The 26,620-nt window shown below is 42.8% G+C and overlaps 1 protein-coding gene and 2 long non-coding RNA genes across 3 annotated transcripts; 1 reads left to right on the top strand and 2 right to left on the bottom strand.

The window, feature by feature from the left end:
- Positions 1–151: 151 nt before the first annotated feature.
- Positions 152–13,183, top strand: LOC114871090 (doublesex- and mab-3-related transcription factor A2). Its single transcript, XM_046285817.1, has 6 exons — positions 152–436; positions 1,393–1,744; positions 11,215–11,337; positions 11,411–11,682; positions 11,891–12,200; positions 12,825–13,183. Exons 1-6 carry the CDS (start codon positions 167–169, stop codon positions 13,145–13,147), a joined length of 1,650 nt encoding a protein of 549 aa, XP_046141773.1. The 5' UTR covers positions 152–166; the 3' UTR covers positions 13,148–13,183.
- Positions 473–11,975, bottom strand: LOC123987804. Its single transcript, XR_006829405.1, has 4 exons — positions 11,883–11,975; positions 1,803–3,790; positions 654–1,029; positions 473–560 (listed from the first exon to the last, which is right to left on the bottom strand). It is a non-coding gene; the product is annotated as an uncharacterized LOC123987804 (long non-coding RNA).
- LOC114871074 lies at positions 12,957–26,620 on the bottom strand. Its single transcript, XR_003788488.2, has 9 exons — positions 26,395–26,620; positions 25,160–25,940; positions 24,922–25,042; positions 23,674–23,798; positions 23,332–23,615; positions 22,942–23,074; positions 22,743–22,875; positions 13,178–13,372; positions 12,957–13,037 (listed from the first exon to the last, which is right to left on the bottom strand). It is a non-coding gene; the product is annotated as an uncharacterized LOC114871074 (long non-coding RNA).

Raw genomic sequence — 26,620 nt, 5'->3', positions numbered from 1 at the left:
ATCGGGCTTCATGCTTGGCTGGAAAGAATCATCGACGGTGATCGAAATCCAGCGAGGATCTGTTCAGTGCGTTCGGTAACGATGTACATTGATCCGTGACACGGTTTCGTTCGTCCATTCTGCCAGAGTTTTCTCTAGTGATCGGTTTCCTTCGGATCGGTTAACGATGTCGTTGCCGCGGGGTGTCGGTCTTGGTGTTGACGTCGGTCAATTGATGCAACACCAGCAGCAACAACAGCAACATCACGTGCTACCAGCCGCGTTCTTCCTTCGTGCCAGTGCGGAGAGATACCAAAGGACACCGAAGTGCGCGAGATGCAGGAACCACGGGGTCGTATCCGCTTTGAAGGGTCACAAACGGTACTGCCGTTGGCGGGACTGTGTGTGCGCGAAATGTACACTGATCGCCGAGAGGCAACGGGTCATGGCTGCCCAGGTAACGTTATTTCAGTTGACCTACTTGAAGTTAATTTCAAACCAAGTTCCATTTAGCCAGAGATCGTAACGGCAGTGTGATATTATCAGTGGCATGATACTTGGCAAGTTATTCGATTAACAGGCTGAAAAATATTGAAAATTGTATTAATATTAACGGACAATTTGCATAAGGGTAGTTTCAAAGTAAAAACGCGATGAAAGAAGCATTTACCCACCGGCAAAGGGTGTTGTTTCCTTTCCCACGGGCTTCGTGAAACGGATCACGGAAGTGTAAAATGATTCAAATTAGCCAGAGGGTCTTTCGAAACATGTGACTTTCTCCTTTCCTCGTTTTACATGTACTTTAACTCGAGTGCTATCAAGAACCATCATGGTGTAAAGATTCATTTTCTATAGGGACATTGTGTTGCACAGATTTAGCCATTCTCAAGTGACCCTCTATGTTTCACCAAGGAATAAAACACTTGGTAATTTGATCGATGAAGGATCGTAACGCTAAACCTTCTTGAGATTCTGTTACCGAGCCTTGCACCCTCTTGTCGGATCACCCCAATACGATCACTGAAATCGGTCCTTCGTGTTTCTTAATACCTTTAGATATTAAAGAATTGCTAATTATACTATGAATTTCCTAGTGAAAAGACAATGTAGGGGAAGGAGGATCCACTCGGTCACCCCAATGTTTGAGGGTTACTATTAGTTACGCCTTAGCTTACACGAGACCAGTGTTTGTTTCAAAGCGAGTTAGGTAATTAGTAAAATAAGTGACAAATTGATTTCTTAAATAATCAAAGTTCATTTTGCCTAAATTTGCATAGGGACTCCTTGATATTAACAAGTTCGCTGCGAATTCCATTGGAACCTCCTTCCCCTATACCTGCCGACGGGGTTAATACATGAAATTCAAATTAAAAAACAATAAGCGTAAAAATGTTGGCAATTGCACGTTCGCAGGTCGCGTTACGAAGGCAGCAGGCCCAAGAGGAGAGCGAAGCACGAGAGTTAGGGCTGCAACTGCAGTACAATACAGGCAGCTGCACCACCGCCCCCGTTCTGCCTGGTGCAGGGAGTACAACCACGCCAGCTGGTAGCCCGCCCCCGCACCCGGCCCACGTAACGAGTCCGACCGGCCTGGCAATTCCAGCGGCGGCGGCAGCCGCAGCCGCCGCCGCGGCAGCACACATTCAAACGCAACTCCAACATCAGCAACCTGATTGCAGTCTTCTGCAACGGAAGAGGTTGCCCCAGGATGAATACCGGCAGCCAAAGATCGAGAAACAGGATCCTATCGTTGGTGGAATTGGGGGTAAGTGGAGTCGTCACCTGGAATTGTTAACTGTGAAACAATTAGTCTTTGTCCATACCTGTAGTCCTTGAGGGTGGAATTGTTTCTTCTGGCCTTCTTCGTAATTAGTTGTAAGGGTTGTTCCAAGAATTCTCTTCGACGTCTTCAAGATCCTCCAAGATAGGAAATTCCTAGACTCGCAAGGGTTGCATCGAAGAATCTCCATTTCTTCAAGGATCTCCACGAAACAGGTGGGTCGGTGGTTGAAATCAGCAAGTGGTAACCAGTCCTCCAGTATAGGAAGCGAGTGCGTGCACTCGGTTCTTGCGGAAGTGAACAGCACACGCGTGTACACTTAACGGAGGGTGAGAATGAGCCAGCGAGGAGAGGAAAGAAGCCTAGAAAGGAAGCGAAGGGTTGGAGAGAATTATAAAGCCGCCACTAACGAGTACGACTTTTGCTTTGAGTGGTATAATAAGGGACCAGGAGTTTGGCCATTATTTACTTAACATTATGGTCCCTGGCCACTTGCCCTATTTAGCCTTGTACGTTCACGCACGTTCCTAATGGCCACTCGTACGCAACTCAAGCGTGCTACAACGCATGCGTGTTTCTCGCTTATTCTACTCTTGGTCGCGTGTCACACTTTTGTTGCTCCTATGCCAGTTTTTACAGAATTCAGTGGAAAATATGTTGCCCTTTCACTGCTACACCTGTTCCATTTTACTTATCAAGAGCAATCTTCTTAGATACACTTTGGGAACTTACAAGTATTGTAGTTACAACTTCATATTGCAATATTTCTTCCAAATATCTGTGCTATGATTTTATTATGGCTTCAGTGATTGAATCATCCTCTACAGGTTTCCTTAATTATCCAATTATCCATCCTTAACAATCAGTCGAATAGCTACACGTCTGAAACACGTAAAAATGAAGAAAATAATTGGTGGTAGTAATAGCGAATCGAACGTTTAGCGACAGGTTTGCATCGGACAGAAATCACTTCTCGCGATTCTTTTCTCATCGAAGAGGTTTGTGCAAGGAGGCAGCATTCTCAGCCAGGGCCAGGGGATTGAAACTTCGATTTCGCTCGGTTTCAATTACACCTACGCCTTCTCTTCTTCCCTCCTCCGCCACCCGTTGAAAAGTGGAGGGTCGCGAGTACACAGGGGATGTCTCCTCGGTTCGATCTTCGAAACAGAGTGCTTACAGTAGTGTACAGACGAGCCGCGTCTTCACTGGAGAAGTTTAGCCGTAATTGAATTTCTCGGGCCACTGCCTACCCACCGCGAGGGATTCTCGACTGGTTGCTTAGTTGCTTCGTTGCTTCCTCGGACTCCTATTCTTCCTGCTAAGAGAGAGGGTTGATGCACTCTTCACCCCCTCCTTCTACATCCACAAACTCTCAATGATACGGTGTTCGATGTCTTTTAACCCTTGGAAAGAGCCAGCTCCATTGTGACCCAGAATCACAAAAATATATTTTCTTAAATTTAAAATAAAGCACCGAAGATTTTCTATAAAAAAAACTTTGACAATTTTGAATGAAATAAATTTTGGAACTTCTGGGTCAATTTGGATAACACGCAAGAGTCAGTATCAAAGCCCTGTCGCAATCATTACTCGGTAAAAGGAGATTTGCTCTTTCCAGTGGATTCCCTCGAAGAGGGAGGATACGCTTTGTAAGAGGGTCGGTACACGCATACAAGGTACACCCTTTATCCGGAAGGATCACTCGGTTCTCCTTCGTCTACCTCGCGGGGACCATTATCCGCCGCCAGTTTCTCACAGTAGAAGCTTCTTCGAGTGTCCAAGAAACTTTGTGAAAGACCAGTTAGCTTCCGTTCTTCCTCTTTCGTCGCTGCTAAGGACACCAGGAAATTATTTCACTCGACCGTGCACACCTCGCCTAAGGCTGTACGCCTGTTCTTCTTCTTCTCCCTTCTCGCTCGATCGTATCACACCGTGTAGAACAGTCGGTGGTGAAGGATCTTCCTGGCGTTGAAGAAACTTTTTCGAGTCTCTGCTTATTCGGTTCGTTGGTCAAAGAACATCTGGGAGTATCTGTAGCAAAAACAAGGGAAAAGGTTAAACGAACGCGATTAAATCTCTTTATTCTTAGGGGTGGTTTTATTCTCTCCTTCCGAGGCGAGGTTCCTTTCATATTTCGAAGGATATTTATGAAGAAAAACGAGACTTGACTATTGAAACTCATTTGTGACGAGGTGAAATCCTGATGGTCCGGCTACTTATGTCCCCGCGGACGTGCCTGGTAACATTGTTTGCAAAGAGTCAGCACGAGCTCGCGGAACACAAGACATCCTGGGTATAACAGGAGAGCTTAGCTCGGTTATATACTTATTTGCATAGGTGTAGCCGGTCCAGCGAATGCACGTACACGTGCAACGCCGCCGTGGAAGCACGTTTCTAAGTGTGTTTGAACAAAACTTCTGCTATCCGTCGCGAACATTTGCTCGCTCGTGATCGTGAACGATCCTGGAAATCCTTTGAATCTTTAAATTCCAAATATTTTCAATGAAAAATTTCCGAACTTTAATATATTACGATATTAAAATTAAATTAAGATTTCACTCCCACCCTTCTTGTGGTCTAAAGCAAAAATAAAAAAGAAGTTCGCGATAAACGATACCTTTCTTCTTAATTAAAAAGCACGTCTCGTGTAACTGTTCTTCTGTAACGGAAGAAAGAAGAAGCCTTTTAGCGGTAAAGTACACGTTTGATTAACCCTGGCTTCTTTTCTTCTATTTCGTGGTACAGTGAAAGGGGGTTGCTCAGACTTTCGACTAACGTTTTTTTTAAATTCAAGAGGGAAAAGCGATCCAACGGAAGGCGGTAGTTTGAGAAAAACCATCGAGAATGAATACGAAACACTTGGATTCCGTTTTCTGACTCGCTTCTTTGCTACCCTCTCTCGCCTCTTTTCTCCTCGAGCCGACGGCTTCCGTGAAACCGTTCCAAGCCGCGATGCAAAGATCTACTTTCCCGACGAATTTCAGTTATTTTTACTAAACTTCAAGCTTTAATTTGATATACTATAAGTGGTATACTTCGTCATACTTTTCTCTGATGAAATTGCATCTGAAGTTATAACTACAAGTGGCAACCGGCCATTTTGTATTAAAGATATCAAATTCATCAGATTCCAAGCTTTAAATTGACGTAACATAAGTTCCATTTTGCAATACTTTTCTGTCATGAAATCTCAAGTTTCTCCCTAAATGGCAGTACTTTGTATAATCCTAGTAGTTACAGTCGGTGATAGACAAGCCAGAAATCCCAAACAAAAGAAAAGATAAAGATAAAAAATAAAGTTGGTTGGAAAACGCGTGAGCGAGCGAAATAAGAAATTCAGCAAGCAGAAGAGAAGTGCAGGAAGCGTGAGAATCGTCGTCTCGGTTTTCCAGGAAATCGTGGAGCGTGATGGCGGAAGAACCGCCCCCTCCCTCGGTTAAGGAGGAAGTGAAAAGAGTCAGAGGTCGAATGGTACCCTCCTCCGGGTCCTGTTGGCGTTCAGCAACCGTTTACGAGGCATAAACGCCGAAACAAAAGGCGGCTGGGCGCGAAACAATTAAAAACGTTACGCCCGATCGCTCTCCACCGTTTTCCCTTTCCCCTCTTCATCTTTTTTTTTTGTCTCCCACCCTAAACTCTCGCTGCTTCTCTGTCTCTTTTACTCGTGGTGGCTCTTTAACCACCCTATACCCATCGAATTCAGGGACGTATATACATACGTCTCTCTCTCTGCACGGTTTTCACCCCTTTCGTCGAACACACGGACGAATAAACTGACGCCCACACATCCCCGAGGCTGGAAACAAAAGGGAATCGCGACGATTTAATGACTGATCGGGCTGTTGCTCGCTGTTGCTCTTGGCGCTACTGCCTCGAGGACCTTCCTTCTTCTTCGACGTCTTCTACTTTCTCGTCTCTCGTTTTACACCCTCTTTTTAAGGTTGATTTTTCTGTTTTTTCTTTTTGTAGATATCAGTGATCCTGATTTAGATACGTTTCAGGTTCTTTATTTGGGTATAGAGGGTGGTTCCTTTTATGAGATATAGCAATTTTATGTTTGGGATATTCGTGAAGGGTTTATATTTTGTAATACTTTTCTGTCATGAAATTAGGTCAGACTTTTCAAGTTCTAAAAACTACCCTTAGCAACAATAGGAATAAATATAAACATCATTCTTTCCCATCATCGGGATCCTCTTATTCTTCAAAAAACACTTCATTTTCCCCAGGTTTTTCAGTATATTCAAGCCTTCTTCTTTACCCTTTTGTTCCTGTCCCCGCATCCCCGAGTCACCACTTTCTTCCGCTCCGATCACGCTCTGTTCTCCCTTCGATTCCCACCCTGTTCCTTGTTCTTTCATTTTTTGTCTTCGCTTTCCTCACGCTCTCAATACTTGCTTTTCTTCTCGGCCCTCGAGTTGAACAACGGCGTCGACGATTTTCTGCGTCATTTTTCGCGTCGAAGCGGATCGCTGGCCGCTGCTATTTTCCGGGCGTATCGATACGTGATAATGAGAGTCCTTTCAACGCTGCCGTCGACCGTCGTTCCTCGCAACGATCCCGATTTCCGGTGCTCTCGTAACTGGAATATTTCCCGCTTCGACGCCGAGCACCGCGGCGCGGCCGGTTTTCACGCGGCGTCGCGTACCGTTAATTAATCTCACGGCGATCGGCTCTGGAATGTTTGCGAAACTGATCGAGAAAGAAACGGGAGATGAATGCTATCCGATCGGTGAATTTCACCGCGAATCATCCCGTTTATACGACTGAATAGGTCCACGATTTAAATGGAACCAACAGGCGTTTATACTTTTTAATCGTAAAGGATTATCTGTTGCAAATTGGATCTTGAAAAAAATCGGAAATATAGCAATTTTTATTTAACACATTTGTCGTTCGTTATTTTGGAGAAAAATCGAAAAAAAAAAGTAAAATGATTTAATTTCGAATTTTGTACTGTGCTCCCATGTTATTCTATTTTTTCCAAGTTAAGCTTAGAACTTTTTGTAAAGGATGAAGCTAAAAGTCGCCAACAGCCGGTTATATAACGATCCTCCGAACAATAGGAAATGATAATTCATAGTGGGTGCTTTCTACGAGGCCGGTATTGGCTAAGGGTGCAGAGGGCAAAGGTTCGTGGTCGGTGGGGTTGTACGGGGTAACGTGGGGTTGTAACCGACGCTGCTGGTGATAACTGTAACGCCTCGAAGGGTTATTTATTGCGAGAATTCCGTCGTTCTTCCCTACAACCCCTTTTTTCATCGAATAACGCTGTGTCAGTCTCTTTTTTCTCACGTGACTCACGAATTTTGTGTGAAGATTCGATTTACGGTCATCTTCTGCACACTTCTACATTTAAATATATTATATATTTGAAAAAGGAGAGCGTAGCAATTATTATACAAAGGTTGGAAGGTTCTGAGTGATAAAATAAGGAACCGGCTGAGATATCGTTGACTTATACTACTTAATTTGGCAACAACTGAAGAAATAAGGCAAACTATGAACATCAGAAAATTGTGCTACCAATTTAAATTAATATACTGAAATATTAAATTAATAAAATTAGTCTTCAACATTATTAATGATGGATATCAGTGTGTCTGACTATACATGGATATTTCTACTGTGATCAGTGTTAATATGAAAATCAGTCTAAAAATATTTGAAACCCATTGGTGAAAAATAAAAGATTATTAGCCTCCAGGAGTCCTAAATGCAGGGAATTATCTAGAGGGGTCTTGCTATAACACCCTTTCTTTTAAGAAACCATCCGCCCTCTAAGAATCAATTTTTCAGTCTGCTGCTAGTTGGAACTACACGTGAAAGGTAATCGAATAAGAAGAGGTTGTATCGAGGAACGGTGTCGTTGGCTAAGCCTAATTTATAGGGATGTTTCGTGTCCTCCACAGTTGCTCTGCAGCCTGTGTCCTATTACTCCTATTCTCTATTATGCACCGCCGCCGTAGGCCGGAAGCTCCCGATATCTATATGCGATTCTAAATTATTCGGCATTGTCCCCGCATGATTCCATTGTCCGCGTCTGTCTCCACCGTACGGTGATACGACGTGGCGCGGGTTTAGGGCGTAGACCTACAACAACCGAGCCGTGTGCACACCGTACCCAGCCCTATGTGTATCTGCTTCGAGTGCGTCTTGTCATCGGTCAAGAGACTTGTACGCGAACCACCCCTAATTAATCGCTTTTCATATAAGAATCTACCCGTGGACATGGACGATCGTATGCGGTACGTAGATTACGGGGACGCATTCTTATTTAGACCTTGAATTCTAATAAATTGGACCGACAATTTTTCGGTAGTAAAATTGGGAAAATGAAATTGGGAACTTGGGAATTTTTGGGTATTGATGGTCCGGAGAGTCGGCGACGCACGGTACTCGCCCTTCCAACCCTCGGTATTCGAAATCCCCAACTCTTTCGTTTCTCTTATAATTTTCAGCAGATTTATCAAAGGATCCGAAGCATTTCGCGTTAAACGGAGAGATTCCATTCATGTTCGAATTCGTAATAAATCCTCTAGCGTTACAAAAGGGGATAGACACCCCGCCAGCTCGAAACGAGTTTTATTAACTTCCTCGGTCCTGTCTCAAAGCTCACGTACACATACCCAAAGACACGTTACACCTTCGTGATCTAGTAGAAGTTAGATATTTCAACGGTGTGTACCCGACAGACGAGATTATAATAAATCGCACGCACCCTTCTCGAAATACAAGACAAGTACCGTTCTCTCGATACAGGGCTAAAGAATGTAAAAAGATTCCGGCTCGTGATACTGTGTTCCCTTTTTTCTTTCTTTTTCTCTTCTTTTTTATTTTCTTTGTGTCACATTGCGTAGTCGCGTTTCTGGGTGTGACCTATCACAATGGTCTCCGTTTTCACGCCCTTTCCTTTTTTTTCACCTGTGGATTATCGGCACGGTTACTGGGCTACAAAGTTCCGGTTGCCAAATTCTTTGCTACCATTTGCAAAAATCCTTGACACTCTGTTTTATCGCCGTAATACTTAAATACTGGTTAATAGCCACGCAATATCGCGGCACGAGGGTTAATAACTGCGGTGGTTCGACACACAGGGAGAATTCTTTTGCGTGACAAAGCAGCGACGGGAATTTTCTGTATAAGGAACGGCTACATTAATTCCAGACACGCGATATTACATTCTTTTATACCGACACCGTTGATAGCCATTGATATTGTCAAGAGCAGAGGAATTTATCAGAGGAATGTCAGAGGAGAAATTTAACATTTTGTCAGATGTAAAAGGATTAAGCCTTATTTCATTTTTCTTTTCGTATTTCATTCCTTTGACTGTGTATATTTTTAGAAAATAGATAGAAGCTAAATAAACTCTTCTGTCGTCATTAGACAATTCTAAAAATATACGAAAGCTGTCCTTGTTCTTGGACAGAGATGTTTCTCCACTTATAAGTATTCTAGTGTAAGTCAATTTACTCGTGTGTACACTGTTCCAGCGTTAACGAGAGTTGAAGGTAATTGAAATTTAATTTTAGATTTCATTTCATTTTCATTTTCTAAAGATACTTTAATTATTACCCTTTCGATATAAAAGATTTTAATTTCTAATTTTATAGTTGAAGCACCGTTTCTTAGGTCTGGGTCACGACTGACCCTATTGAAAGATTGAAATTCTTCTTACTTGGTTAGTTAAAATCCGCTCGAAACTTGTATAATATTTCCACGGGGACGATTGGGTTCAAACGAAACGGAAAACTCGCTTATTTCTTGCAACGAGCGTCGTTACCGAGCTCGTTAACGTAAGAAGTTATTGGAAATTATTATCGACGAGGTATAATACCTTCTTGGCTTATCCAAAAATAAATCAACAAGTTAGTTATTTCTTGTTCGAGAGTAAAATCGATGGACAAATATCATCGAAACTCGGAGTACTTCGGAGTTCTCTGAAATCCTATAATTTCGAAATTTTCAAACCACTGGCGACATTTAACTTTCAACGAAGAAACTTGTTTAAACCGCTTTCTAAACATTCGTTCAATTACGAAATACACGGTTTTCGTTCTTCTTCTGTATCTTATTCGTGATTACTCTTCAAACACTCGAGATTCAAATTGAACGCGCGTTTAATGGATATTCGTGTAAAAAATATCGACTGCAAGAGAGAAACTAAGAATTTCAATAATAATTTTCTTAAACAAATAACCCGTTTACACAGTGAAATTTATGAAGACACGATAAATAATCGTTGAGAATCGTACAGTAACGTCCGCTGAGAGATTCCCTAAACGTTTAAGGGATCTCCTCTTTCTTTTCTTTCTCCATAAAAGAGAAAGAGGGTTGGAATGGAAGAAGTGGCGGTCCGAGGTTCTCGAGGTTGTTAGAAATAATTGCGAGAGGCCATGTACACAATCGTGGCCACAAGGCTGTCGGTTTGAAAGTAATAGCGGGTTGAAGAGTGCCGTTACAACGTGCGGAGGCGTATGCACGTGCAGGACCATTGAGTTCTCGTCAATGCGTGAAAGAATCCCCGATGCTAGAAGGGTGCGTTGCCCGTTCAAGAAAGTCTACTGCGGCTGACCGCTCGTTAAAAAGTTTAACCGGCCGTTTATTAGCGAGGGTGGTCGGAGACAAATTTCAATAAAGTTATAATATTTTACAAAAAGATTGACAAGAATGTCTTAATCGTTATTTAAATCAGGGATAGACTTGGTCTTAATTTTTTTATAAAACTTAAATTCTAACTAGAGCAGAGAGGTGCTTGCTTCTTGAAAATTGACCCTGATGTTTTTGAACACTGTGTATGTATATATATAAGGGCAAGGCAAATGTAGCTTTCAGTCTGGCGTTTCGTTGAATCCACCCCCGGAAAGCCTTTTCTTACCCAGCTCTTTCCCCTTCCTGTTCCGCGGATTAATTCTTGACGCGCACGCTTTCGATAACAAGGTTGTTTCGAGTGGCTCTCCGAGAGGGTTGTAGCTCTCCCTGAGCAACTATATCAAGTGTTCCGCTGTTTAAGTTAATTGCTGTTAGCTGTTACTTCGCCGTGTTGCCCTGCTTCTCCTTTTCCTTTTCCATCTCCACTGAGACTGAACCTTTCACGGTTCGTTTTGGTCACTGATTTATTTATAGAGAAATTTCCTAATTTCTCGTTTCCCATTTTCTTAATTTTGTAATTTTTGGTTCGTTAATCGTTAGAAGAAAGTTACACGGGTACCATAGCGATTCGTTGAAAGGGTAGAAAGAGGTAATGTCAGCGGGTGGTAAATACGCAGTGGGGTCACAATAAAAGATGCACAACGTTTTTTCAAGGGTGTCAAGGATCCGTAAGAGTCAATTCGGCATGCGTCGTAGAACAATGTAAAGTGTTTGTTCGTTGGAGAATTTCATAGGTATTGTGTGTATTAATACGCGCTTTTTCTTTTGCTAAGCGAACGATACGCCCTGTTTTGTTCCAGGCACAAAGAGGTCGAGAATCTCTGAGAGCACTACGGGAACAATGCTTTCCACGAGCGACACCGGTAACGAAGACGACCGTGACTCCGACTCTGGTGGAGAACTTCTTGCTGACCGTCCATTGGGTAAGAATATCCATATACGTCTCTTCGATAATTAATTAAAGTGTACGTTGCAAATTCTCTGATTTTACATCAGTTCCAACATCAGCTGGAATGACGGAAAACGATGGACCGAGGAAGCGGTCCAATAGTCTGAACGATTCTGAGGAAGGAAGTCCGGAACCAGGTTCTCAGAGTCCGACGCATACACCGCCCCTGACTCCGGCTTTGACTCCACAAAGAGAGGACACGCCGGCGCCAGAGAATCTCAGTCTCCGCAAAAGTGGAAGTCCTCAACAGACGCAACAGACCCTTCAACCGGTGGATCTGGTGCAGCCTAGACCCAGTCCTCCGTTACCTTCGCTCGCGGTAAGTTTTTATTTTTAAATCGGGCGTTCGAAATCTTAAGGGTTGTAATTCGGAGCGTTCCAAATTCTAAGCGTAGCGATTAATATTTTTCAGAAATAACTTTTGCGAATTGAACGCTTGTGATTCGAAGCATTCGAAATCCATCGCTCCAAAATTTCAATAAACCCTCCACCGCTTGATAATCATAAAAATGACATTACCGTTTCAGGCTGCAGCGACGGCGGTGCATTTTCCTCCCTATGCGCCTCTGTACGGTCCAGCGGCAAGTTCCTTGTACTGTTCTCCAGCCCTGTACCAGCATCAGCACCACCACCACATGCCCGAACCTCGTGAGATTCAAATGCAGATGCAGATGCAAAACATCCAACAGACCTGTGGACTGCAGTTACAACAGCAGCAGCAACAACAACAACAGCAACAACAGCAACAACAGCAGAGATCTCCGGTAGACGTGTTGTTGCGAGTGTTTCCAGGAAGACGTCGAGCGGACGTGGAAGCTCTGCTGCATCGGTGCAAAGGTAGGCCCTGCAACATGATATTCGCGAATAGAATTTCACGTACCCTTTGGCCAGTCCCTTTTGAGATTCTACCATGGACACGTGGCCCTACGATGTTTCACTACCGTGAATTCGTTTCGTACCTTCCTTCTCGAGTTACAATCGGGCAGAATTTAAAAGAAAAGAAATATTTTAGGGGACGTTAAATGGTTTCTGGGAGTTCCTAAGTAGATGCAGCTTCAATTTTCAATAAGAATTCATTGCTACTTATTTTGAAATTTTTAAATACTTTGATTTTCATAGTTTAATTTAAATATCTATAGTGTCATCTTAAGCTGCCTTCTTGTACACAATAAAAATCTAACAGTTTGTCATTAATTCATCAGAAGGAAATAGAAATAAAAATAAAACAAATATAAGAAGGCACCTAGGATCACATGGTCGTCTTAACCCATTTGCATCATTAAGTCTGAAAATAATATTCCTACATTACTAATTAACAAAAATGATAAATCCATCAATTGTAAACGGGTATATCCGCTTCTGACGCAAATGGGTTAACCAAAGCTCCGAGTAGAACCGACCCCGAAAACAGCAGCCCTGTGTGGACGGCAGAGAAAGAAACGCAACCTGTCTGTGTCACAGGCGACGTAGTATCCGCCATGGAGGTGTTGGTCTGCGAGGATAGCCTTCAACCGAAGTCAGCCTTCTCTCCATTGGCAGGCGCGTTGGCGTCGGCAGCCGCGGCGTCCGCGTCGGTGTCGGCATACGCGACCCGTGCTGCCTACTGCACCACTCCCATCCCTTCGACGAGACACAGGTTCCTCGCCGCTCCTTACGCCGGCACCGGTTACCTGCCTACGGTCATCAAACCACCCAATCAGAATCTGCACGCGAATGGAACCGGGGACGCCTATCGGGAGGCCAGTCCCGACGACGCCAGCGACAAAACCAGCTACTCCGAGTGACCGGACGACGGGCAGGCCAGCTGGTCTTACCTGCAATAGCCGAAGGACTTGGATCGTGAAAATGGCCGGTCGAATGATCCTTCACCTGGACGATCGGTCTGCTTATGCTAACCGTGGACTGAGTTCAAGGATGTGCGAGTTCTCGCTGATCCCCAAGATGAAGGAGCTGAAGATCTCGAAGAGCTGTGGGTGCGATGGGTCCTACTCGTGTAACTTGAAAGGATTCTGAAAAATTGACATTCAGATATTACAATTAAAATTTCCATTGGGAAATGGGACAAGGTTAAGGATGTTGATCTCTTTAAATAATCAAATTGTTGACTATAAATAGCCAAACTAATCTCCAGGAACGTAGCCTGGATGATTTTAAGTTTTCATTTAAAAGTGATGCGAGAAGATTGACTGGAGGTCCTCCTAATGTGAGATAACAAGTGTTGGGACTCAATGATCTCTGGTGAACTTAATATTCAGGGTGCCTCTAAGTTGTGAAATGTATTTTTCAAGTGATGATTCGAGGTTTCTATTAAACGAATCTGAACTTAAAATAACTGTGTTCGGTGATCTGATTTGGTTCGACGGAAGTATACACTATAATAATAATAAATTCCATTGCTCCCTTAATTGATTTCAAACGTTCCCGATAAACGTGGCCAGTATTCTACTGAACATTCACTTCGAACTGGTTACAAAGTGAAGAAAAATGAATCGCGATCTTCGTTGCAACGATGTATCTTTATACGTGTATAGATAAAGCGACTGGTAATCAAGAAGTATGTGTGTAGGTAAGAAAAAAAATGTATCGTTTGATTAAGTGAACCCATGGATTTGTAAATATACGTGAATCGCTTTAGCTAATCACCCAAAAGTAAATTAATCAAATGAAACTGTCATGTCGGATTAGAAATTTACAAGAAACTGTAAAGAATACACGTGTCTACGGAATAATTCTGGATACGTGTTCGTATAACGATTATACATAAGTGTTTGCCTGTAAGTATAACGGCTCTAAGATGTGTAGATTCGTCGACGACCGGATGCGTCGTTCTTTGTAGTTACCATATGTTATTCAAAGAAATGTATAGACGGAATATGAAATAATAAATAAGATATTGATACTCCATTCGTTGCCTTTCATATATCTATATTTTGTTTAATTAACGCGTCTGAACTCATAACATCGCTTTTCTTTAATTAACGTCCTTCCCTGCGGACATCCCCCGCGAGAATGACAATGTAGCGAAAGGGGTCCCCTATATATAGGCCTCCGGCGGACCACCGCCCGCGCATAAACACTTACGCGGGAAAATTTGAATTGATATTTTATATCGTTTAAAAGAAATTTTAGTTATCATGGTTTTTCTTTTTTAAATACTTGCCTATTGAAGATATTAAAATTAAAAATTGAGTTTTAAATTATGTTAATAATAATTCTATGAGAAATAATAGAAAAATATTTCCAAAAGAAACAGTATCCCAAATATTTTCCAGGTATTTACTGAAAATCTTCCTCGAAAACACTTGTCCCATCCCTTTCGCTATAATTTCTTTCATTCTCGAAGAAGTTTCCCATAGAAAGGACAGCATGATTTTTCCTTTGCAATCGATATCTTTCCATGAATCGAGGATAATTCATGATGGCAGGGGAATAACGTAGGGTCGAATGGGAACATTAGGGCAGAGAGTAGGACAACTTCCAGTTGGTTGATAATTATATGGAAAGAGATGGAAGATGGAGAAAAGGTATCAGATGTCGGATACAGTTCGCAGGTGCAGAAGGATAAGGGAGGCCCATGAAGGGCAAACGTGGGTCATAGGATCTTTGAAATTGGATCGGTTTCATGCTCGATCAGATCTGCCGGGATCTCGAGCAGTCGATTTGCTGCGAATAGACCCCGACTACGCGGTTAATTGATTTTACCAGTCGATTTGCGATCTACTATCGACTCAAACTACCCTCCTATCTACATTTTTAACTACTTCTTCCTGTCTTTTTTTTAACACATTACCTCTTGAAAATAAAATAAATACAAATACATATTGTACACAGAAAGACTATAATATAAATTTCAATTGTCGGATGGTTTTCAAAACATTTTTTTATTTTGCATATTTCGCGTGGTGGAAATTTTTTTTAATATTGTGTGCATATTTTTCGCATAGTTCACAGATGTTCAGTTGAGTGACTATTTTTAGAATCAGTTCATCAAATAATTGAAAAATAAATTAATACCTTTCTTGTATTTCTTTTTTTTTTAATTTTCCAAGTAACATTATATCATTCTCTATGAAATATATAATTCATCACACTATTTAATATATAATATTTTAAAAGAGTCTATTAATGGTTATATTTCCCATTAATGACGTAAATAAAAAAAAGCCGCAATTATTATATAATTTCATTGATTAGAAAACCGTGATCAAAAAATTCATGCCAGTTTGCAATAAACGGTATTCGCGAAAGGAAACTACCGGATAATAAACGATCACGATAGTCCAGGCGAAATAAAAAATAAAAATAAAAAAAAAAAAGAAGAGCGTATCGAGGAACGCTAGGAATTCACTTTCCCCGAGTCCCGGTATTTTACGCGATTTATATTTTTCTTTTTTTTCTAATTTCTGCTTTCACGCGAAAACCAACACCGCGTTTCCACCCCCGACTGGTCCTACGGAAAAATAAAAAACAACACTACCTGCGCGGCAATTAATCGATCCTCCTAAATTCGTACAATACCGTACGCGAAACAACACCGAAAAATCTTTTCCTCGATGCTTGCTCCGCGTTTCTGAGCATTCGCTTTGAAATTCAGCTGGGTTAACATGCTCGTGCGATTTGCATAAATACCATCGAATTTGTTAATTAAAAAAAGCTTGGAAAATGATTATAAGTGAAATTATCACTGCTCTGATTACTAAATTAATAAATATGAAAAGAAACAATTACACCCTTCTTCCCATCAAAGACTCAAAAAGTCTAATTGAATCAACTCCCGACCCTGTGGTATCTTTCTCGTCTCGAAAACACGCTGCATCCCTTTCGAAATCATTTTCCAAGTCTTCGGCTTAAAATTCCACATCGTAGGAGAAACGTAGGATCGGATGCGAGGGGGTGATAAGGGCGGCGGGGGGGGGGGGGGGGGAGAGAGAACATACGCTACCGCGTATACAGGCAGTAGGGGGTTGTTGCACTCTGACTGCGGATTAAAGCTTCGGGGTTGGCTTGGAGGGCAACGAAGAACGGAGGGGGACCATTATGCTCCATTATGAATGGTAACCAGTAGCCAAAGGAGGAAACTCCACGGGGTGTCGATATATTGCCACCCCTGGAGCCAGCCAGCTCACGGCTCGTAAATAATAAGCGGGCCGCGCCGCGGCGGCATTATAATGCACCGGCGTGCACCACAGCCGGGGTACAAATTGCTCGGCTATATAACGCTAGGCGCGTGTTCAGGCATCGACCTATCGGATATATGCCTTGTAGAGGGCAATCGATTATCGGTATTTCATCGATACCGTGTACCGTAGGCCGACGCTGCTGCACGCGTACCACCCTCACCTCCTTTCTCGTAATTATTCCAGTATCGCAGTCGCGAAAGTGATTTTATTTAGCTCAGTCTGTTCTGTAAATACTGATGTTGGTTGAAGATAGATTTCTGTATTTTACCAGGGACGCTAATTAGTCTCGTTAATTTTTTATAGCTGGACTGGTAATTTAAATTTGATTTTATTTCAAAAATTTCTTTTCGTCAAAATTGAAAGGTATGCAGTTATACTAACGGGGAAAATAAAAAAAGAGAATTGGGGATTCATATGGAAAAACGTTTGAGTTCGGAGCGACGATCGGGACAAAAGAGGTGATCGGTGGAGTCTGAAAATGAAAAATCAATGGAAACACATCGATATTTGTCGAATACTTAAAAGCTCGATCCGCGGAAAAGCGGCGCTGGCTACCCGAAACACAACGAAGGTACCTGCTGGGATGGCTTTTAACATTTTTTCGACTTCCATCAATATTTGCACTCTCCCCGGTTCTCCCTACTTTTTCGTGGCTGGGAACGCCATGCTTCACCCTCTCTACCTGTATCGACCGTGTACACGTGTGCACCCACGTATTTGCTCGTACCACTACCAAGAGTACAAGTGTACCTTCCGATCGGGACCAGATCCTTAGATACCCGTCACGGATCACAGAAGAGTATATAGTGTTGCCGAACGTTGGCAAACAAGTGGGATGTTTGCTTTCTTTTCGGGGAGATTCGATACGGCTTCTTCACGGCAGCGAAACGACTGTGGGACGCGTGTGTGCTTCGTTAAACGAGGGGACATTCGTAACCGGGTACCGTTTTACCATTTTTCAGGGGATTTTTTGGTCGTAGGGAGATTTTCACCATTGGAAAATTTAGAAATCTATAAATTTCCTTTGAAAACTAGGAAATCCCTAAGTTGCCAAATTTGAAAACTAGGAAATCCTCAAATTCCCAAATATGAAAATTTAAAATTCTCCAAATTTCCAAATGTCAAATTCCAACCGATAATTTTTACTATTAAAAGCAGACGAAGAAAAGCGAAGAGAGGGGTACTAGGGTAACCGTTCGTTGAATTCTCGGGGCGAGAATATCGTCGGGAAACGCGGCCGTTTCTTTGTTGAACCGTTTCGCCTCTATTTCCGCCGGTATATATCGAGGTATTTCATTGGGCAATACTTTATTATCTTGCTCGGGTTATGAAGTGGGGTGGTCGGGCAGACGAGAGCCAGGATGAAACGGTACCGAGAATGGGAAGCAGTAGCAGGAACGGGGTTGATATAGAAGGCGAGAGAACGATGGAGAAAGAGGTGTAGGTGTAAGTGAGACAAAATCGAGAGAGAAACAGAGTAATAGACCGAACCACGTTGATGGAGGCGACGGACACCAGGCGTTCGTGCAAATCATACTCCTGAGGGGTGTCACGAAACAATTCCCAACTGAATAATATTAGTATCTAACAATGGACCTGCTAAATTGAAATACAGAGAGGACCGTGTCACCCCCGCATTCTCTCTATAACCCTGTCTCTCTCTTTCTTTCTGTATCAGACTGCATTCAGAAATGTACGTGTACATGCACGAATTTCTCTACCTATATACGGATTACCTTGCTGCTCTCACTACCATTCGTATGTTCTATCTTTTCCCTCTACGCGTTGGTAGAAATTGCGTCTGATTTAATACGCGAACACAGTCGCACGGTTACATAGAGAATAGGGTGGAAAGTTGGGGAGAGCGAGAAATAGAATGCAAATGAAATATTAATTAAATCTATTAAAATTCTCTGTCTCCCTCTGTCACCTCCTTTCTTTCTCCCTTCACCGTTATACGGTCTTCTTCGCGGGAATAATTATTTCTTCTTCTTTTTATACCATCTCGATACAAATTGTGCTTGCGGTTGATTTTCAACAAATTGAAAATTTTCAATAAATCACAATTGGTAACCGGGTACAAGAGGGAAAGTAATTCAATGTTGGAAGAAAGGAATGGATTCCTTCGGAAGGGAATATTCGCGAGGGGGGGTTGGGCCCGACGGTGTTCGCGGTGGAAACGATGCCGAAAGCAAGGGTGAGTCGGGTGACGAGGATCATTGAAATGGAAATGCCATTGACGCAAAGTGAAAGTAATTAATGAAATATGCCCGAGTGATAGAATGAATTTGATGGCGGCACGGCCTTGTCGAGCCGAACCACCGAGCTTGGAACAGTGAAATACGCGCACGTACGGATTACGACTGGATGGAGGATGAAGCAAAGTAATTGTGGAGAGAAACGACGAACGCTTCACAATGCTTAGGGTTCGATCAAATATAACCTCCTAGATTTTAGAGGGGTTGTTTAAAATGTAGAAATTGAAAATGATGGATGTGTTCAAAGTTTCAAGTTTCCAAAGCATCAAACTAAAAATAAGAAATGTAAAATCCGTTAGTTTGACCAAGTCCTGGTGTTTAATGCAACGGGAACTATCGAGTTTCGTAGAAATTCAAGAATCACAGAATCTTCTTCAAACTTCACCTAAATGGTCAGTTACCTCGGCTCGTATAACGCGTTAGATCTTCTTACGTAATGTTTGACTCGTGACACGGCTTTTACGCAGGTACCAGTCGGTTCGTATGTGTGTGTGTACTCATCATGGCCTACGGTTTTACCTGCCACGGTTTCAATCGTGTCCTTCTGTTTGCCCATCCATTATGGCTACAATAACAAGGATCGTCCGTTCCGTCAGCTTCTTTTTTCTTCAGCCTCCCACGTCTCGGTAACAGTCCACGGTGATCAGTTATACACCGTGTTGACCCTATTCTCCTTTAAACAGCGTTCGACGAACCTCTTCTACTTCACGTCCTCCTTTTCTTCACGACCAACCGTGTGTGTACGTACAAAGTGGACGTCGAACTTAAATGCAATCCTGAACCGCGAAAGAAGTACCTGTAACGTTCCTTCTCTTCACCGGTGTACACTTTCAGAGAATAAAATGTCCAGAAGATTCTCTTCGAGAGGACAAGTTGGAACCTTGTATGAGAGTATGTGCACTTAAGTTCAGGGGAATTTGTATCTTGAAGAAGGGGATTAATTTACAGGTAGTGAGTAATTAAGGTGTTACAGACGTGGAGGTACGTCTTAATTATAAAATGGTGAGCTTGATTCGTGATGATTCGAATATCTTTGGAAATATTCGAAATTTGGAATATCCAAATTTGATGATATCCCAATTTTGAACTACACAAATTTGGTAATGTCCCGATTCTGGGACATTCAAATTTTAGAACATCCTAATCATGAAACGCGAAAATTTTGGGATACCCAAAAATTCAAAAATCCTACAATTATAATTTGGAACTTGCTAACACACTGCAATTCTACTCTAATATCTTATGTATTCCAAGACACGTAGTCCTGATCCATTGTCCTTTTTACAAGCCACGTAATCTGAAATTCGTGCGGAATAGTTTCGCGGTGACAATGAGGATACCCATTCCATCTATCCATGCCTACCTTTCTCCTTCAGGGTTAAAGGATATTGAATACCGTTTCATATGCTCGCCACGTAGCCAGATCGCAGGGATCACGATCCACCCCTATCGTACCAGTTCTTACGGTGACCTTAAAGTCAGCCGTGTTTTCAGGCCACCCTCTTCGTCGATTTCTTAATCTCTATCTCTCTTTCTCTCTTATCGACCAACCTCCATTATTCGACGATATTAAAATTGTCTTCTATAATCGAGTCGGTTGCTGCGGCTTGAATAATTTCCGGGGCAACCCGTTCGGAAGTGCTAACGCGGCTTCGACCTAGTATTTTAATCGGCAGACATTTTTGCATCGAAGCTCTCGCGTCTTTGATTGATCTACTTATTTCTGTGCTTTGAAAATGTGGAAATTCGACAACTTGAAAAATTTAATGAAAAGATCCACCCATAAATTTCTCCCTTCACAATTATTTCAATAAGCTAAATTGGAAACGTGAGATCGCATCTGAATTCCAGCTTGGCAGGACACTGTTGCATGTCGCAGCGTGTGTTCGATCATGAAATTAAAAAGAAACTATACGAACCAGTCCGGTCCCGTAGACCGTGAGCTTCTCTCATCCCCGATAGCGAAGGTCCCTACAAAAGCTCGCAGGGGTGCAGTTAATTCTAAAGCGATTAGGCGCACGCGACGGGGCAAAGGTGTCGACCTGCAATTGACAATGGGTCGAGGGTCGCGAAGGAGATCGCGAGAAGGGGAGTTTAAAAATTAAATTAGTCGCACGTTCGAAAGTAATCCTCGATTGATATACGCAGCCTCGCCGACATCCCTTTAAATACTATACATCAGAACCAGAACGATTTCAGGTCATTTATGATCGAAAATGCTAAATACCGAAAAGAGTCTAGAGAAAAATCTCGCAGCCGTGGAAAACTGTGGCCGCTGCCAGCTATGGCTGCCATTTGGTACAATTTTTTCCACGAAGTTAATGTTAATCAGTCGCGGACGTGACGTGGATGGAGGGTGCTCGACTGGATTTCATGTCGTCCGCTGCCAGGCGCTGTACAGCCCCGTATGCCATAAACGTACTGCCATAAGTACTTTGGCAATATACATCTCCGCTGGAACTCGTCCATTACAACAGGCTAGCGCGATACGCGAAACCACTCGTCGAGCACCGCTACCAACCGCCGAATCATTTTCCACCGTTCATTTTCGGAACCGCCAGGTGACCGCCGTCCAGTTTCGACGGGACTATTCCCGTTTTCCGATTCTTTTTCGAAACACCACCAGGAAAAATGACGTTTTATTAACGCAATGAAATCGGACGCGCCGTATCGAGTGTCGCTCGAGTGGATACAGATTCTCTCAACTCTCCGTCACTTCCATTTCGTTGGAGCGTGCTTATTGTTGCTATTGTTGCGTTTGCAATATTTCATTTTACTTCGATCGTGGAATTTTTCGATTTCATTCACATGACAAATGGCAGACGATCATCATTTTCAACGGGGAATAATAATTTAATTATAATACTTATTATGGATAAAGAATTGGATGGCGTATAGACTGCAAGTATACTCGTGTATGATTTAAAATATTTCCCTTTTTTTTTTTCTTCTTATTACTTGTTGATCCGTCATTGTCCAGTATAAAGGAACGACGATATATTCTGTGAAGGATCTTTGTTCGTTGCGATCTACAGGCAACAAGAGATCGTTGCACAATGAGACCCGCATAAGTGGCATTAGGAGTGCGCGTGTACGCATCCCTATACACAGACTCGGGTTTTCACAAGGAAATACGTAAATTCAGGATTAACTCTCGTATACACTTCTACTGCACACCGCTTGAATGATTGAAAGGAACACTGAATCAAATCTATTTGCATTCTAAACAGAATTATTATAAATAATTAAATAATTAGAGAACCATTAGAAAGGGTTAAAAGGCGGACGTCTATTAAATGTCGTTTAATATCAATTGAACGTTCCAATAAAACAACTCTTTCTTTAACCTTTTCTTTCTCGACGCCCCTCCTCTCTATCCGCCCTTGTCCCCGTGAACAAAAATCGCGTGCGTTCTTTTACGCACACGCTTTTTGGGGCAAGCGAAATGCACACGCGCTCGCACGTCTCGTCTAAACCACAGTGTTCCATTCATTCGCGTTACGTAGCGTACAGTGTGCCATGTAAGTATAATAAATAAGAACGCTCGAGGAGCTATTGTACCGATTGTTTTCGATGGCCTCGTCGAAAACGACGAGGCATGTCGGCGGGGTGTACGCCACGGGGCACACGCGATCCCTCATCTATACGTACATCTACACACATGCTCCATTTTCTCCTCCTTCTTCTCTACGATTCAATTTTCTTCTTCTTCTTCTTCTTCTCCTTTTTTTCTCTCTTTTGATAGGAAAAAAAGAACTCAGCAGGATACTAGAAGGCAACCACAGAGCTTGTTATTCGGTCACAGTAATAGGAAGTGTAAGCGTTCACCGCCCGTACACGAGTAGGTACTTGCAGCCTTTCTCTGGCGGAGTTTAAGACGGCATTTTTCGAAGCGCACCGTAGCCTTCCAGTCCATCAAGCAACCGATCCCTGATACATACCTCTATAATGCTCCGTCGAGTGTTGCAGCGTCGATCCTTCGGCTCTTGATACTCGGATTCAGAGATCTGGATCTTTATCGCAGAGGGGATACGTCCTTGAGAAGCGAACTTTGGATCCTCACAATTTCCTAGGCTGTAATTTGGAAAAGACTTGGTTAATGGAGTCAATATTGAGATGTTAGTTATAAGGATTGTATACCTCAGCGCCGAGTCTTCAGCATCTACACCTTTTCGCTACAAATACATCTCCTCAATTTCCATAACAGAAATTTAAAAATACTAAGCACCTCAAAAAACAGAGCGAGGGGGTGTGTACCGATGGCAATCGGTTCCTGCAAGAAATAGAAGTAATATTAACATAAGACGACGATAAAGAACAAGCAAGCAAGGACGAAAGAAAGACTATATATAATTTAAGGAGGCGCAAGCAAGGGTGGCTTAGGTGTCATTTTTTTTCTTCCTCAGCGTGGCCGTAGCACGATATGGGTGGGTACGTTCCCGACGGTTTTCACCACCCCGTTCTGCATTACCGAGCCCGATAGCTACGTAGAAAATATTAACGCGTATATAGGCAACCTTAGGTACCTACTTGTGTCACCCATTCCCAGCATTACGATGCCATTTCTGCTGGCTATTATTATCCGGTCTCGGATCTTAAACGCGTCTGCCGGATATTGCCTCTTCGGTGCTGCCGATAAAAATTTCCATGCAAATTATCGCCAGTTACGCCCACCATTCTTTCTCTCTTTCTTCGATTTTCTAACGGTTCACCATATTCTATTTCCATTTTGATATTGAAATATAAAACATCAGTGTACTCTTTGGATTTAGCTCAACGATCAATGTTCCACATTAGGAAATATCAAGTGAAATCTGGAATGAACAGATTTTTAGAAAATTAAATATTTCTAATATTATTGTTGAGTATTACCATTAGCAAATTGTGACACCGCTATTCAAAGCGTTGAAACATTAGGATGCAACAATTTTTGCAGCAATTAAATCTCCAAACATCGTCATCCAGTGTTACCGTTCATGGTGCAAACACGTAGAAGCCTGTGAAAAAGAAAGAATATTCAATAACGTGGAATTTCATTTGTGGAGAGGAAGAATTTCATTTGGAACAAAGGACAGCCGGGCGAGCTATGACTTTTCAATTAACCAGACAATACTCGTTAACCGAGATTATTATGGTAATCCAGTGTACGTACTTCACATCGTCACTCTGTTATTCATCGAACGCGGACGGTAGCAGGGCACCGGCCAATCAGTTAAGTCGAGCATTGTTTCGAACAAAACGCACTAGCCGAAGGGTAGCCCCTAATCCTTGCAGCCTATCGAAAATCCATGATCGAAATATATCTACTCTGTCAAACGCATGCGTACCTAGATCGGGCTACCCTTTCGTCCGACAAGGATTTTTACGGCTTTCAATCCTGTCAGAATGAAGGACGTGTCGCCTCTGGATTTGCCATCGAAATCTTTGTTATGTACTTTGCCATAAATCAGGATGCGATTCATATCCACTGCCGTTATGATCCGATCAAATTCCGGTATATTTAAATTCAACCTACCGGATTCGTTTTCAATATTTTAATTATTTATTTGTTCTTAACGTTGGATAGCAATCTAGGCAAATTGGAAATTAAAGGATAAGAGAAATAGAAAGCAAGAAACAAGAAGATAGAGAGTCGAAAGGATATTAATGGTGAGAGGGGTTTGACGTTACATCTCCGCATTTCATGGCTGAGTTTTCACCGGTGGTTTCCAACCCCCTTGTGTCCCGGTATGGGTCACGTGCCGGTGCCGATGGGAGAACTATGGTCCATGGGGGTCGGTAACGTGGGATTACCGTGGCCAATAATTTCGCGGGGTCGAATTTGTTTGATATACTATATCCATTGTGTGATCCATAGAAAGAGGCTTCCCACTCTCTATTGTGGCCACGACGGTCGAGGGGTGGAGCAAGAACAGAGACGGGGCTAACTGGATAGGGTGAAGCTACGGAAGAGAGAAGGAGAAACGTAAAAGGGTGGTTTCGCTCAGACTCACAAGTGGCAGCTTTTAATCTCTTCCAGGGATAACTCAAACCGCGCCTGAATTGAACCTTGTTACCAGCGATTTAATTGCTTGTTAATGGATAATCGAAATGTTTTACGGCTTGACCACCGTTACTGACCATTCAAACGTTTCCCGTCTAGCTGGGGAGTCTACGACCAGAGGTGATCGCGTCGAGGTGGCAGCGTCGAGACGTCAGTGTGTAAATTATCAGCGCCGTCGAGTCGTCAGCGCGAAATCATCTGAAAACAGCAGGATAAGTAAGTAGATCGCAACGCTCTAAATAATGGAAAGTACACGGGGTAGGAGGTACGGTGCTAATTGACCGATCAATCTTCATTAGAAAACGGCTTAATTACAGTACAAGCTCTCTCGCGGAAACTCCTCCGTCGTGGCCATCTTTCCCTCACCACCACCAGCACCTTTTACCTTTCCGGGTGCCCTGGAAAGTTTAATAATTCCGAAACCTTGGCGAGATATAAATCACAGAAGGTCCTCTCCTCTCGGCTTCGTCCTCCTTTTACCTTGGTCTGTTCTCTCCGCCACGGCCATAATTCGAAAAACTTTCGAGGGAACAAAAGTGAGGACTTTTGTTCCAAGTTTTAGTTCTTCGCTCTCACTTTTCTTCTCTCTTCATCTACCAAGAGGCGCTGTGTTTGCGGAGCGACGCCCCGACAGTGTTTTGTTCGCTTTGTCTCTCTTCCTGTTAGGTATATAATGCCCCTAACTGCCCAGACCATCTCCGCGTACCTCCTTCGCGTCCAACCACCACGACAGAACGATCCCGAGTCTCTCTCCCTTATATTTCATCTCTCTCTCTCTCTCTCTCTCTGTCTCTTCCTCTATGATTCATGATATCTTTTTCTATCTTCTCTGTTCTCCTTACGCTCTCGAGGAGACGCGATAAAGTACGCGGAATACGCAAAATGTCGAGGGTCTTGCGACGTTTTTGTTGGCGAAAGAAAGATAGGGGCCACGAAGCACCGCCCACGCGTACCCGAGAGAGGACCACCGAACAACTTCATTCCGATTCTTCTTTATACCCTTTCGTACAGGCCACTAAATCTTCGTTGCATGATCGGTTGAATCTTCGAACACCCTTTTGTCACGACATTATTAATGGTGCACCGGATCGGTATCCTGGAAGAAACGAACTAATGATTTCTACACCTTCGATTATGATCTAAAACGATTGCAGATCGATTAGAAAGTTGCAAAATATAAATGTTGATCGACAAGAAAAATAAAAGAGTTAAGATCGGCTTCAGAAAGTGACAGAGTGACACGCGTCTAGGGTTGGAAGGATCGATCCCCCGGTGGACACGGATATCACGCACGACAATTAGGGAGAAAAAATGAGAAGTACGAGTAACCAGTATCCTTGTCGATCACGTCTAGCCGTCTCTCTATCCCGTTCTCTCTTTCCTTCTCGCAACAAGAGCCCGGTCCTCGATCATTCTCTACCTCTCGTCAATGCATCCGGGGACTTCCGCGATTTCTGAATAGAAATCTCCATGGTGGCTGACAATGCAATACGTGGACAATTGCATAGTCTAATGGATCTGCCCCTCACATCATCGTAACTTATACGTACGTGTCGTTCGTGAAAACGATATCGACAACGTCCATTCCGCGTGTCTTCCTCGCGTTCGTTAAAACACGAAATCGACATTCTCTCTATGGTGGTCGTGTCTTTCCGCTGTCATCATACTCTACTACGTCTCTCCCCTTCTTCTTCCTTGTGCCAAAAAAAGGAATGCTGTTGATGATCGGTGGAAAAAAATAAAAAATAATAAAACTCCTCGTGTCGCGTCTGAGTA

The sequence above is a fragment of the Osmia bicornis genome, chromosome 5, assembly GCF_907164935.1.
Source record: "Osmia bicornis bicornis chromosome 5, iOsmBic2.1, whole genome shotgun sequence".
NCBI lineage: Eukaryota > Metazoa > Arthropoda > Insecta > Hymenoptera > Megachilidae > Osmia > Osmia bicornis.
Note: the sequence above shows the minus strand (reverse complement) of the source record. Positions and strands in the feature narration are given on the sequence as shown.

Bases quoted from the DNA above. Each gene is read 5' to 3' on its own strand.
- LOC114871090 (XM_046285817.1), top strand. From the start codon at position 167: ATGTCGTTGCCGCGGGGTGTCGGTCTTGGTGTTGACGTCGGTCAATTG. The intron at 1,745-11,214 runs GTAAGTGGAGTC...GTTTTGTTCCAG, and splicing joins TATCGTTGGTGGAATTGGGG to GCACAAAGAGGTCGAGAATC. The intron at 11,338-11,410 runs GTAAGAATATCC...ATTTTACATCAG, and splicing joins TCTTGCTGACCGTCCATTGG to TTCCAACATCAGCTGGAATG.